Raw genomic sequence first — 15,177 nt, forward strand, 5'->3', positions numbered from 1 at the left:
TGACTCCTTGGTACTTGCCCTGCAATCCTCCTGTAAATGTGATTAAAAATGAGAATTTTTTCTAAGTATTGATCTAGGATTTTATTTGTACCTGTTATATAAAAATTATATGGGAAGTCCATTTTCTTTTATTAACCTTTTGTATATGATAAATACATCAGACAACTTAACTGCATTATTTTAGTGATGGGAAAAAGAGCCTAGGTTTTGTTTTGTTTGGCAGGTGATTTATTTTACCTTTTTAAAATTTAGAGTAAGTATTTTTTAGAGAGATGTTAGTAAATTTTGGGAAAACAAGTGTTTTAAAAAATAATGTTTCTTTTTAATTCTTTGTAACCAGCAAGAAGTTGAGAAGTTTACAGACCTAGAGAAACTCTACCTCTACCTTCAGCTGCCTTCTGGTCTCAGCAATGGAGAGAAAAGGTATATCTATTCTTCTCTTTGCTATAATTACATTATTTATAGGATATCCCTAGGATGTATATGTGGTGTATGTTTTGTGGTTGTTACTGTTTTACAGTATTTCTAAAATTATTAGAAAACAGAATGACAAAACAACAGATCATTTTAGTTAGTTTGGTTAATTGTGTACCTGTAGTTTTTGCTAATTCATTTGTACAACTGGGTAAATGCTACAAAATACAATTTGGGTTATGTTTCATAGACGGATATATTTATGCATTGTGAGGGATTGTGAAAATTGAACAGAAAACCAAAGAATAAACAGGTTAGTATTGTGAGGAATAATGTACAAGAGATTTTTTAGGTAGTAATGGGTAAACACATCACAGAAAGTAAAACGGAGGAAAAAAACCCTGAAATTACCTGTATAAAACATGAATTCATTGTAAATTTAAGGTTTTTAAGTGCTTGGGATTTTACTGTAGTTTTATCATTAAAAATATTTGAGTCTCTTTCTAGAAAATGTGGAGAGAAGTTGTTCATTTAGTCATCCTATTCTTTAAAGAGTTTCTTTACCTTTTTATATATTTCTCAAAATTCATTTTATTTACATGTTATCCTTAACATTCTGTTCCCTTAAAATTTTATATAAAAATAAATTGAATAAAAATTCTGTTACTTTGACCTTTTCTCCCTCAGACCAAATTTTATAGCTATTTTAATCATTTTATGTCCTAGAAACTTGCTTTGTATCTTTTTCGGAATTAAATAAATTATTCTTATTGGTACCTGAGATAGATGTCAGAATCAGTAGAGCAGCTTCCCTCATGCTCTCTTTGGTGTCCATTTCATGGGATTAGTGTATAAATGATACTGTCATATAATAAAAAACTTACGATGTTTAGTGTATGTGTTGGCCTGGGGCAGGGGTCCTGGTTGCAGGAAGGATTATAGGGGCATATTTGTCCTTTCAAGATCTGCCTGGTATGAATTCCATTCTGGAGCACAGAATGCTTTAGTAAAATTTCTGGGTAGTTACTTCTATTTATATCCTTTGAGAATACTGAGCCAATAGAAAATAAATAGTTTTTCCATAATTTTTGTTTTAAAAGCTTGATTTGGTAAGTGTATGCAAATGAACAGGCAAGTAAGTAAGCAAATATCCACTTAGAGGGAATTTTGACCAAAACAAATACCTTATGTTGTTGGTGTTCCATCATCGATGCCACTTTAGAGACCATGGGAAGGTCAGTAACTTCATTCTGACTCTGGCTATAGAAAATAGCTCAAAACCATAGGTGGACAATTTATATATTACAGGGCATCTACTATATGTCCGAAGTTTGGTTTGGTCATTTACACGTATCGTGTGTTTGCACACAGTTCTTTAGTGAAATATCTAGGCCTGGCTCTAAAATAATCAATGAATTGATGCCTAGTTCAGCTAAAATATGTTTTTATTTTATAATTAGTGATCAGAATGCTATGTCGTCTAGTCGGGCACAGCAAATGCATGCCTTTTCTTGGATTCGGAACACCCTAGAGGAACATCCTGAGACTTCATTGCCCAAACAGGAAGTCTATGATGAGTACAAGTAAGTATGATACAGCATGCTGATGTATTCGAAAATTAAGTACTATACTTGGCCATGCTGATTTGTTTTGTCATTGGTGACTATCAAGCTGATATATGGGAGTTAAACTTAGAAATCTCTTAAGATTCCTTCCAGCTCTTAGCATCTGTGGTAGCATATGTAATAATGGGTAGGATTACTGAATAAAAGGGTTTCTCCAGAGGTCTTCAGGATGACTTGAGGGATGTGTGAGGGTAGAGGAATAATGGCATAGGAGAGCTAAATAAAAATATTCCTGTACAGCTTTTAAGGATGACAGGAAGAGTGTGTCTGGGGTTAAAAGGAAAGTGGAAAGCAATGAATAAGTCAGTGCGTAAGGACAAAGTAAAACATATGTTTTACTCTGACTTTTTAAAGGCCCTTTTCATGAATCCCAAACTCTTCTAATCCTTCTCTGTACCAACCAAAGGATAGTGTGCAATGTTTACTCATGGACAAGGATGTTCAGTGACTTACAAATATTAGACACTCAAATAAATTTGGTTATACAGATAATTTATTTAAAACAGGAAACAAAAGTATAAAGGCCATGGCCCCTTCTAGATAGAGAAAGGTGAACAGGTGCTAAATCTAATCCTGTTTAAGATTTTTAAAATTGATTCAAAAGAGGAAATTTATTCTGGCAGAGTAAAAAAACTAAAATTTTCTGGGTATTGAAATTCGTGAATTTTTCATTAAAATTAAGTTAATTAGAAATAACGCTCTGAAACTTCAAAGAAGCAAAGAATCTAGGACTTCCACTTAATGTGGATTAATAAGCAGCTCAAAGTATGAACTAGTTTGCACACAATTAGTATACATGCATGCACATAATATGGGTATGGCAAGAGACGCAACATGGTAACATGACATGTGCTAAGAAGAAAGTATGTTGTTGTTCCCACGAAGTTACAGCATGTGGAAGCTGCAAATTATTCCCTCGTTTGATAATATATTGCATAAAACCATAATTTGCCATGTAGGTTTAAATAATTTGGGTGATATGAAATATTTAGAAAGACTACAGAAAGGCAAAAGGTAGATCAAAGTATTAAAGAATGGCTAGTTAATAATTTCTAAATTATATTGTCTAAAGAAAACAAAATAGCTATTTTTTTCAAAAGAACAAGAGTTTTAAATCACAGGACAGGTTTTGGTTAGACACAAAATAGCACTTCCTGTCAGTAAAGATTTTTAGAGAAATCTTGTCCTTTCCTAAAGGCCTTTTAGACTATTCAGTTTCCTATTTGGAGTCCCTAAATGAAGTTTTTTGAATAAAAAGTTAACATAGAATAACCAGTCTTAACTTGATTCTTTTCCAAATATTCACTGAAAAAAATATTAATATGAAATATACCTTTATTTTAAGCTGTTTCTGTTGTGTATGGACCTTTTACAATTCATTGCAGCAATGTTTAGATGGATTTGTGAGAAAAGAGTTCCTTTAATGGTAATTAAAATCAAAATTCCTTTGAAGGAAAAAAATGAAGATGAAATCTAAGACTGTAATGACTGGCTTCTTTTAACTATATTTTCATGCTAAATTAAGATATTAATAGAACTAAAAAGCTTTAAGGAGCTTTGGCATGCAAAGACAGTTTAATTTACAAACCACTTTGAGCTTTTTATATTTGTTGGAACTTTTGAATTCTGATAATCACATGTATTTATGAAAATGATCATTAATGTGTTTGTTTTTATGTTATTTTTCTAATTATAAAAGTAATGTGTATTTATCAGTGAAGTTTTGGCAGATAGTTATAAATGTATAAAGAGGGAAAGTAGCACTGATAATCTCACTACCTGAAAATAAACTTTTTCCATTTATTTCCTTTTAGAATGCCTTCTTTTCATGTGTATATGCTTGTTATTGTTTAATCAAATTTGACCCCACTGTTAATGAGATTCTTGGATGGGGGAGCAGTTGCAAATAACAATACAGTAAACATCCTTGACTATATAATTTAGTGTAGATTATTATAATTTAGACTTGGGATTACTGGTTAGACATTATATAATTATTTCTTTATTATTCACTAAATGCGTTTCTTTCTGATATGTCCATTCTTGTCTTTTACGTGTCTATTTCTTAATGACTGTGGACATTTATATTATAGACATTAATTAATATTAAAATGTAAATGTTTTTCCAAGTTTGCTCTTTGTTATTTAATTTTAGTTAATTTTTTTGTAAGTAGTCTGATCTGTCTACTTTCTTCGCAGCTTATAACCTTGCTATTATGGTTAGAAAGAACTTCTCTCTGCCACTAGCTGCTGAACACTCACCTGTATTTTTCTTAGGTATTTTTCATTACATTTTTCATATATAACCCTTTAGTCCATCCATTATTAATTTTAGTAAATGCCATGAGATAGGGAACCAATTTTAATTTTTTCTGAATTGTTAAATAATTCTCCCAGCCCTTTTATTGAATACTTTTTCTCTTAACACTAATCTGTAATGTAACTATCATCTTATGGAAACATTCTGGACTCAGTTTTCTTCCTTTATGTTTTCCGTTCTTATGCCAGTACCATACAATTTAGGCATTTTAGTATTAAATATTTTAAATAGCTAGAAGGACTAGTCTTCTCTCCTTTCACAATTTTCCTTGGTTTTATTTTATGACCAATTTATTTTTTCATGTGAAATTTACTTTTCTAGCTTTGAAAACGGAAACCCCAAAGGGATTTTTGATTCAAAGTACATTAACTGTGAAAATTTATTTTAGTAAAATTAAGTTCAGAATAGAAGAATGTTTCTTAATTTACATCTTCCTTTCATGCCCTTCAATAAAGTTTTACTTTTTGTCCTTCAATTAAGTTCATTTATTTTTCCCATTAAGTTTCTTCATTAGTAATTTTTAATTGTGTTATTTGTATTATTAAAAGTATATTTTGCATTGTTTTACTATGGGTTTGTTTTGGTTTATAGAAAATCCATACTTTTCTGTTATATTTATGTTGCACATTTTATATTTACTGAATTTTGTTTAGTCCTTATTTTTCAGTTGTTATTTTTGACTTCTGGGTAAAGTTAATCCTGCGCATCTTCCTCATTGTTTTTATTTTGTTATTACGTTTAATAGACTTTCCTTCTGATTTTAAATATAGCAGTGATAGGCATCATTTCCTCTTACAGTAAGTTCTCTTATATTAAAGATATATTATTTGTAGTTGACCAACACTTTATTTCTTTTTTATGCGAAATGGATATTGAAATTCATCAAATGCTTTTATGGCATCTGTTGAGATTATTTTGCAGTGCTGTTTTTTGACCTATTGATGTGCTGTATTTTATAAAGATATTACTTAATGTAAACTCATCTTTTATTCCTGGAATGATTGTCCTCCTCATATCAATCTTATAATCTTATAATGGACTACTGAGTTCTATTTTCAGGCGTATTATTTAGGATCTTTGCATCTATATTCACAAGTGAATTTGATCTGTAATTTTCTTTTTTTGTGCTCTGTCAGGTTTTGATATCAAAGTTAGGCCAGCTTCGTAAAATGAATTGGAACTCTTTCCCTAATTTTCTGTGCTCTGGAACAGTTTATATAGCATGGGACTTGTTTGTTCTTGAAAGTTTTAAAGAACTCAGCTATAAAATCATCTAGGTCTGGAGCCTTTGTTGGAGGTAATTCTTTGACAATTTTTTGTGTTTTATTCTGGTTAGGGTTTTATTTCATTAGTTAATTTGGTAATTTGTTTTTCCTGGAATTCATTCATATTTTCAAATGTAATGGCATAGGATTATATATACTATTATTTCATAAATTTAATATCTTCTGTATCTGTTACATACTTTTTGATATTTCTAGTTTTGTACGTTTTTATTTTTCTCATTTTTCCCCCAAATTTCACGTAGCCATAGTTTATTTTTATTGGTTTCTTTTTTTTTTAAGAAAAAAAAAAATCAAATCGACATATGAGCTTTTTTTTTTTGTCTGTTTTTCATTTATTAGGTGCCTTTATTTTTGTTCCTCCTGGTTTTCTTGGGTTTTTTCCTTACTCTTTAAGTGGAACGCTTTGCTTTCATTCTTGTATTTAAGATATGGACATTTATATTTATGAATTTGCCTCTGATTATAGTTTTGGCTATATCCTATAGGTATGGATATGAGTTGTTACAGTTGTCATTATTTTCTAATAGTGTGGAATTATAGTTTTGATTTACTCTTTGACTCAAATTAATTAGCAGTAGTTGTTTTATTTTGGTTTTAATTTTTCATGTGCTTGGGGAAGTTTGTTTCACTTTGTTTTGTTTTACACTTTCTTATTAATTTATAGTTTTACTATACTGTGGTCAGAGAATGTGGCTTACTTTCTAATTTTTTATATTGAGATTTAATTTCAGTCTAACAGATTACCAGTTTTTGTAATATTTCTGGACATTCTCTTTATATCAGACTGTAGATTCTGTTGATACCCACTAAATCCATTTTCTTGTATTTTTCAAATTTCCTGATTTCTGCAAAAATTCGTACTTCCTCTTTGTTTATTTAATCAATTGAAGATGAGTAGTGTGTTAATTTCTCACCAAAAAAATGATGTTTCTTACAGTTCCTTATATTATTTTTAATGAGTTTTGCTTTACAGATTTTCAGCCTGTTTGATACAAAAAAGTATCATGATTTTATATCATTATAGTTTTTGCCTAGATAACAAAAAAAGATTCTATGTCAATGCCTTGAATTCTCCTTTGATATCAATATTTGTGAGCCATTCTGGATGTCTGTCTAATACATTTATGTGTCCATCCTTTTTGCCATTTGTGTCATTTTGTTTTAGATGGTTTACATAATATGTTTCTAAAATTGTCCCTGGTCTTGAAATCTGACTGATAGAAGAAGCTGGTGGGATGAACCAATCCAGAAACTGTTGTGTATGCAAACACATAGCAATCCAGAAACTCTTGTGTGTGCAAACACATAGCAACAGAGGCAGTAGCAACCACAGCTCCTGCTGCCTTTTGCTGCTGCATGATGAAGAAATACAAGCATTAATCTTAAATGGATTTCTTACTAAATAACATATGGCCTATTTTAGCAGTCCTGAGATCTGTTTGCTTTCATTTTGGGTGGAATCACAAACATTCAGATTTGTAAACTTAACAACTTTGGCTACAGTGTTTCCTGGTACAGAAATATTCTCTCCAAATCCTTTTAAGAAAATAATCTAATATTTTAAGAAGTGTGAATGTTTCAGTCACTTTAGTTTGTGTATAATCATTAATTTTGAGTCTGATACTTTTGTGCTTATTGCCTAAGTTTGTGATATCTCTTATATTAATTGATATAAATTAAACTCTTAGGAGAATCTTGTTAGGTAGAGACAGAGATTCTAGGAACATATTTGCTTTAAGGGCTTAAATAATGAGCACTTTATGAGTTAAATAACATAGCTATGTTTTACACCTGTCTAAAATCAAGTTCAGGCCTAAGCGTATGTGCATAATTTATATGTTTCTTAAATGTATGGTATTATTGTTTAACGTTGTGACATCTGTATAAGATAGAAAGAAGCAGAGATTATCCCTACTTTATGGATGAGATCCTTATGGCTCAGAGACATGGATTGCCTTAAATAAATCAGAACCCAGGTTTTCTGACTGCAGGGCTGGGTGGGCTCTTTTTGCATTAATCCCTATTACCTCTAGAAACTCATTCTAAATGCTACTCTTTTTAAAATTAAAATTTTTAGAATAGCGTTTGCTAAGTCTTAATTATATTTTAAGTATTTTTGTTTAAAAATAGCAAACTAAAGTATGAAAGTGGTCAATTTCAACATTACGAATTTTATGTTTATATTTGACAGGTAAATATAGATATTAAATATGCCTTAAGATATAAATTGGTTTAAGATTTTATCACTTAAGTTTATATTATTAGTTGTAATGTCTGCTTGTTATCCTAAATATGTTGTCTATTGTTTGTTACTACGTTTTGGGTAAGATTTTTTTTTTCACCCTTCCTTGGTATGGTCGGTCTCATAGAATCCCTTATCCCAGTTTTCTCTTTTCTCTGTTTCCATTGGCTTTACTCTCAAGAGTTGCATTAGTCTGCTTCTGTTGCTTATAACAGTATACTTTAAACTGAGTAATTTATGAAGAAATGAAGTTTGTTTCTTAGAAGTTTTGGAGACTGGGAAGTCCAGAGTCCAGGGAACACATCTGGTGAGAGTCTTCTTCTTGGTGGGAACTTTACACAGTCCTGTGGTGACCTGGGTGTCACATGGCAAAGTTGGTCTGAGCAAGAGAGATCTAAGCTTCTTACTCACTCTCCTTATAAAGCCATCATAACCACACCCATGACCACCCACTAAATCCATTCATGAGGGTACAGTCTTCACAATCTAATTACCTCTTAAAGGCCACACCTTTCATTTACCATAATAGGATTTCCCACTCTCTTAACACTGTTACAGTAGAGATCAAGCTTCAGTGAGGTTGGGGGGGATACACAGCAAGGGTATAGTTGATAATATGTCTTTTCTCTCACCCTCTCCATGTTTCTGATTTCTGACCACTTCTGTTTTCATAGATTCCTCATTTACTCTTATCTTTCCCATCTCAACTTTTTAAAATAATAGTAGAAAGAGCAGTAATAAAGCAGTGGGAGAATAGAGCTGGAATAATGATCATTATAGTAGGAAAGGGCCTAGTCCTCTTACTTGACACATTTGTAGAGAATATTGACTTGTCCAAAATCAAACTAACTGTTCTAATGTATGTTGCAGTTATAACTAAAAACAGGAATCAAGTCTCCTAATTTAAAATCAAAGTTTTTTCCCAATACACCTGTTCATCTAAACTACATGTCTGTGAGGCCAAGTTTCCATATCTTGAAACTTGCAGTTATCACTTCAGCACTGCTCTTACTGCCTTAACTTTTTTATCTGCCCTTAACATGATATGTGGCAATTAATTCATAGGCACTCATAACTTTTTACAGTAACTAAAGCAATTAAGACTTCAACATTACCACTCCTAAAGACAAAGAGATCATGGCAGAAATTATTAGTGCTTTCTAAACTGATTAGTAGATTGAGTCATTAGGTTACGATGCATTAAATATGCACTGTGCCTGCTCTCAAATAGGAGAAACAAACCAGTAAATAAATGGGACACAAAGAGTTACCAGCTCAACTTGGTGGAGTGAGGCAGACATCACAGAAAAGGTGACTCAAGTTAAATTGTAAAAACTGAATAGAAGTTTACCAAGCAAACTTGGGATTCAGACAGGCATACACATGCGCAGAAGGTGTAATCATAGAATTCAGGGGAAGATGTCAGAAACCAGGCTGAGAAGATTAGACTTTATCACATGTGTGGGTCATGGAGAGTCACTGAAAACTCAAGCAATAGAACAGCATCTCAGAGAGTGAGAAATGATAAGATTAAGGAGACAATATTTAGAGAGTAGGCAGAGGAACAAGAGCTCTCCAAAAATGAGGAATTTAAAAGAGAAACAAAAAAGCATGATATATTGTGATCTGAGAAAGGAGTTCACTCCAGTCTCATGTGCCTCAGACAGCTCAAGGAAGAGGAAGACAAGAAAAAAGTCTGTTATTGGTCAGTTAATAGGCCATCAGGATCTATTGTCAGAACAGTTCCCATATTATATTGGGGAACAAACCTGATTGCAATGCCCTGAAAGATAAAAAGGTGGTAAGTAAAGGCCTTGGATAGAGACTAGTTTTTAAAGGGATGGAGAAAGAGAAAGTTGTTAGAAGTATAGGGGAGAGGTAGTGAAAGTGGATTTTTTTTTCAGACTCGTCCTGTAGGGATTAAATTCATTTGTATATAACAGAACATCCAAGTAACAGCAGTTTCAACAAGAAGAAAGAGTTTAATTTTTCTTTCAGCAGCTCTGTTATACCATCAGAGACTCAGGCTCCTTCCAAACCCCCATTCCACTACCCATAATTTACTTGTTGACATCTGAAATAAGCTACTGTGGGTGATGGAGGAAGTAAGTGACCATTAGAATTCAGATTCATTAATGGGGTGTATTAGTCCATGTCTGTTGCTTATAATCAAATACCTGAAACTGGGTAATTTGTAAGAAACAATATTTATTGCTTACAGTTTCAGAGGCTAAGTCCAAAGTCAAGGAAACACATCTCATGAAGGCCTTGTTCTTAGTGGTTGCTCTACAGCAAAACAGGGTATCACATGGCAGAATGGCTGACCAAGAGAAAAAGAGTGTCTCACAGCTCTCCTTTTAAAGCCATCTGAACTATGCCCATGAACACCCTTAAAACATCAATAGATTGATCCATTCACCAGGGCATGGTCCTCACAATCTAATCACCTCTTCAAGGCCCTACCTTTCAATTACCATAATAGGATTTCCCACCCTCTTAATACTGTCACAGTGGGGATTAAGTTTCAAATACATGAAAATTTGGAGGACACAATTCAACCCATATCAGGGGGACTTGAAGATCACTGATTTATGTTATGCATTTGAAATTAATTATACTGTCTTCTGTTTTTCCATACTGCCATATAGTGTTTGTTTTCTGCCATATAGTGTTTTTGTCTTCCCAAATAGATAAGATACTGTTTTAACCTTGCACTAAGGCTTGCTTATAATAAAATCACAATAATATTTTTTATTACTATTTTTAATTGTGGTAAAATGCACGTAAGTTTTACCATCTTAACCATTTTTAAATGTATAGTTCAGTGACATTAAGTACATCCGCAATGTTTTGCTTCCGTCACTACCACCCATCCACAGAACGCTTTTAATCTTGCAAAACTGAAATTCAGTACCCATTAAACAATAACTCCCAATTACCTCCTCCTCCAGCCCCTAACCACCATTCTACTTTGTGTCTGTAAATTTGACTACCTAGGTACGTCAACCAAGTGGAATCATACAATATTTGCTCTTTTGTGACTGGTTTATTTTACTCAGCAAAACATCCTCAAGGTTCAACCATGTTTTAGCATGTATCAGAATTTCCTTCCTTTTTAAGGCTGAATAATATTACATACATTGTCTATATCACATTTTGTGCATCCATTCTTCTGTCAATAGATACTTAGTTTGCTTCATCCTTTTAGCTATTGCAAGTACTATAATACTACTATGAACATGAGTGTACAAATATCTGTTTGAGTCCCTGCTTCCAATTCTTTCAGGTATATTCCCAAAGATAGAATTGCTGGCTCATATGGTAATTCTATTTTTAATTTTTTGAGGAATTGCCGTGCTGTTTTCCATAGTGGCTTCACTGTTTTACATTCTCATCAACGGTGTGCAAGGGTTCCAATTTCTCCACATACTTGCCAACAGTTATTATTTTCTGGTTTTTTGGATAGTAGCCATTCTGCTGGGTGTGAGATGATATATCATTGTGGATTTGATTTGCATTTGAGCATCTTTTCATGTGCCTTTCAGCCATTTCTTCTTTGGAGGAATATCTGTTCTGTTCCTTTGCCCATTTTTTAATTGGGTTGTTTGTTTTTATGTTGTATGTGTTGAGTTGTGTGTGTTCTTTATGTATTCTGGATGTTAATTTTTTATCAGATATGTAATTTGCAAATTTTTCTCCCATTTCATGGGTTGAAAAACCCTTTCAACCATGAAAAGTGAAAATTTCTTTCTGTTCATTATATCCTTTGATGCACACAGGTTTTTTATTTTGATGTTGTCCTATTTATCTATTCTTGTTGTTACTATCTTTGCCTTTAGTAAAACCACAATAATATTGAGAGGTTTCAAAGATACCTGGATGCTCTCCAGCAAAAAGAAATAAGTAACTTTATGATTTGTTGCCTTTGTAGTTATTATCCTGTTTCTTGTTATCTCTTCATTGTTAGCTTTTATGAATGGTCTACATTTAATGCTTAAAACTTTGCCATTATTCAGCATTCATTCAAGCAATATTTATTGAGCTCCTATTTGCAAAGTCTCAAACAGTAATCACAAATCAATGTCTGCCTGTAGGAAGTTTTCAGTCTAGTTTATTAATTCTTTTTTTCTCATATGAAGTACCTTTCTCTTTCTCTTCCACTTTCCCATTTACTTGTCAGAGGCTAGTTTTTTAGTCTCTACCTGAAGTCACAACCCTTCCATGAGTTTTTTTCCAGCTGTCCATCTTGTACTTGTGTCTCTTTTCTAGTTGGTTATTAACATGAATCCTTTTTTTTCAATGACTGATTTTGGTTTGGATTTTTCCTTTCCCCCACTCTGCTGTAAATAATATATTCACATGGTTAAAAATGCAAATGGTAAGGAAAAGCTTTCAGAGGAGGAAAAAAACTGCTCCCATTTGCCAGTCTCATGCTCCTGAGGCAGTTACTCTTAATTGTTAATTTAATGGTGATCCTTAACATATTTCTAACAAACAGAGCTTATAATTGTTTCATTATTATCAGTTACTTTCTTGTCTTTATTACTAAATGACTTAAATGACTTTCTGCTCTCCCATACCACTCACACTCCCCTACCCCCACCATCCCAATATGGTTATAACACTTGGGGGGGGTTATGAATATTCATGAGCTACAGAGCTGATTGTCACTCCTTGTGCCCAATATGTGAAGGCCAGATTCCTACTAGCAGCATGCCCATTACCACAAACTGCATTTGTACCCCATTTCCCTCACCCAATTGTCCCCAACCTCCCTCCTCCTCTTTCTTCTCCCCACAACTCCACTTTGTATCCCAAGGTGTGTTCTTTCCCTTTGTAAGTTCAACACACCACTGTGGTTTTTATTTCCTTCCTTCTTTCTCTCTTAGCTCCCACATATGATTGAGTACATGCAGTATTAATCCCTCTGTGCTTTGCTTATTTCACTCAATATAAATTTCTCCAGACTCATTCATTTTGTTGCAAATGGGAGAATTTCGTTCTTTTTTATGGCAGAGTAGTATTTCATGGTGTATATATACTACAGTGTCCTTATCCAGTCATCCACTGATGGACATTTAGGTTGGTTCCATATCTTGGCTATTGTAAATAGAGCTGCAATGAACATGGGAATGCAGGTATCTCTTTGACATGATGATTTCCATTTCTCTGGGTATATACCCAGAAGAGGGATTGCTGGATCGTATGGAAGATCTATCTATAGTTGTTTGAGAAACCTCCATACTGTTTTCCATAGTGGTTGTACTAATTTACAATCCCACCAGCAGTGTAGGAGTGTTCCCTTCTCTCCACACCCTCGCCAGCATTTGTTATGCACCATCTTTTTGATTATAGCCAGTCTAACTGGGATGAGGTGGTATCTCAGTATAGTTTAAATTTGCATTTCCCTGATGACTAATGATGTTGAGCATTTTTTCATATACCTGTTGGCCATTTGTATGTCTTCCTTTGAAAAATGTCTATTCAGCTCCTTTGCCCATTTTTTAATTGGGTTGTTTTTTTACTGTGTGATTGCTTGAGTTTCTTGCATATTATGAATATTAATCCCTTGTTGGATGCATAGTTAGCAAAAACTTTCTCTCACTCTAAAGGTTGTCATTTCACTCTGTTGATTATTTCCTTTGCTGTGCAGAAGCTTTTTAGTTTAACATAGTCCCATTTGTTTATTTTTTCTCTTGCTGCTTGTGCTTTTGGGCTCATGTTCGTAAAGTCTGTGCCCAGACCTAGTTCCTGAAGTGTTTCACCTATATTTTCCCTTAGTAACTTTACAGTTTTGGGTCTTCTACTTAAATCTGTAATCCATTTTGAGTTGATTTTAGTATATGGTTAGAGATGCATATCTAGTTTCGTTCTTCAGCATATAGATATCCAATTTTCCCAGCACCACTTATTAAACAGGCAGTCTTTTCCCCAATGTAGTTTTTGTAGCCTTTGTCTAATATCAGAAGGCTGTAAGCCTGAGGGTTGATTTCTGGGTTCTCAATTCTGCTCCACTGGTCTGAGTGTCTATTTTTATGCCAGTACCATGCTGGTTTGGTTACAATAGCTTTGTAGTAGAATTTGAAGTCAGGTAGTGTTATGCCTCTGGCTTCATTTTTTTTTACTCAGGATTGCTTTGGCTATTCAGGGTCTTTTGTTGTTCCATACAAAAGTTAGGGTTGTTTTGTCCATTTCTGTGAAGAATGTCATTGGTATTTTGATGGGGATTGCATTGTATCCGTAGATTGCTTTAGATAGTATAGTCATTTTCACAATGTCAGTTCTTCTAATCCAAGAGCATGGAATATCTTTCCATCTTTTTGTATCTTCCTTAATTTCTTGCAGAACTGGTTTGTAGTTCTCATTGTAGAGATCTTTCACCTCCTTGATTAAATTGATCCCTAGGTGTTTTTTTGTGTGTGTGAGACAATTGTAAATGGGCTTACTTTCTTTATTTCTCTTTCTGTTAGTTCATTATTTGAGTACATAAATGCATCTGATTTGAGGCATTTATTTTGTATCCTGCAACATTACTGAAGTTATTTACCAGCTCTAGGAGTTTTTCGATAGAGTCTTTAGGTTTTTCTGTATATAGTATCATGTCATCTGCAAATAGAAACAGTTTGACTTTATCTTTTCCAATCTGTCTGATTTATTTCTTTCTTTTATTATTTCTTTCTCTTGTCTGATTGCTCTGGCTAGAACCTCCAGTACTATGTTAAATACAAGTGGTAAGAGTGGGCATCCTTGTCTTGTTCCTGTTCTTAAGGGAAAGGCCCTCAGTTATTCCCCATTCAGAATGATATTGGTGGTGGGCTTGTCATAAATGGCTGTTATTATATTGAGATGCTTTCCTATATATAATTTATTAAGAGTCTTTATTATAAAAGGATATTGAATTTTGTCAAATGTTTTTCAGCATCTATTGAGATAATCATATGGTCTTTGTCCTTGAGTTTGTTGTGTGAGCTATCACATTTATTGATTATTGTATGTTGAACCATCCTTGCATCCCTGGAATGAATCCCACTTCATCATGGTGTATAATTTTTTTAATGTGTTGAAAGATGACCAGTAAGGGGATCTTAACCCTTGACTTGGTGTTGTCAGCACCATGCTCTCCCAAGTGAGCTAACTGGCCATCCCTATACAGGGATCTGAACCTGTGGCCTTGGTGTTATCAGCACCACACTCTCCCAAGTGAGCCACGGGCTGGCCCCAATGCGTTGCTGTATTCTGATTGCTAATATTCTGTGGAAGATTTTTGCATGTATGTTCATCAAGGATATT

The 15,177-nt window shown here is 33.4% G+C and overlaps 1 protein-coding gene across 1 annotated transcript in view; it reads left to right on the plus strand.

Moving 5' to 3' along the window:
- The window catches only part of RFX7 (regulatory factor X7), a 137,405-nt gene that overhangs the window by 83,515 nt on the left and 38,713 nt on the right, over positions 1 to 15,177 (plus strand). The window contains exons 3-4 of the mRNA XM_063091316.1: positions 341 to 423; positions 1,875 to 1,997. Coding sequence (XP_062947386.1) covers positions 341 to 423; positions 1,875 to 1,997 — 206 coding nt within the window. The remainder of the gene's footprint in view (positions 1 to 340; positions 424 to 1,874; positions 1,998 to 15,177) is intronic.

This window comes from Cynocephalus volans, chromosome 3 (genome assembly GCF_027409185.1).
Source record: "Cynocephalus volans isolate mCynVol1 chromosome 3, mCynVol1.pri, whole genome shotgun sequence".
NCBI lineage: Eukaryota > Metazoa > Chordata > Mammalia > Dermoptera > Cynocephalidae > Cynocephalus > Cynocephalus volans.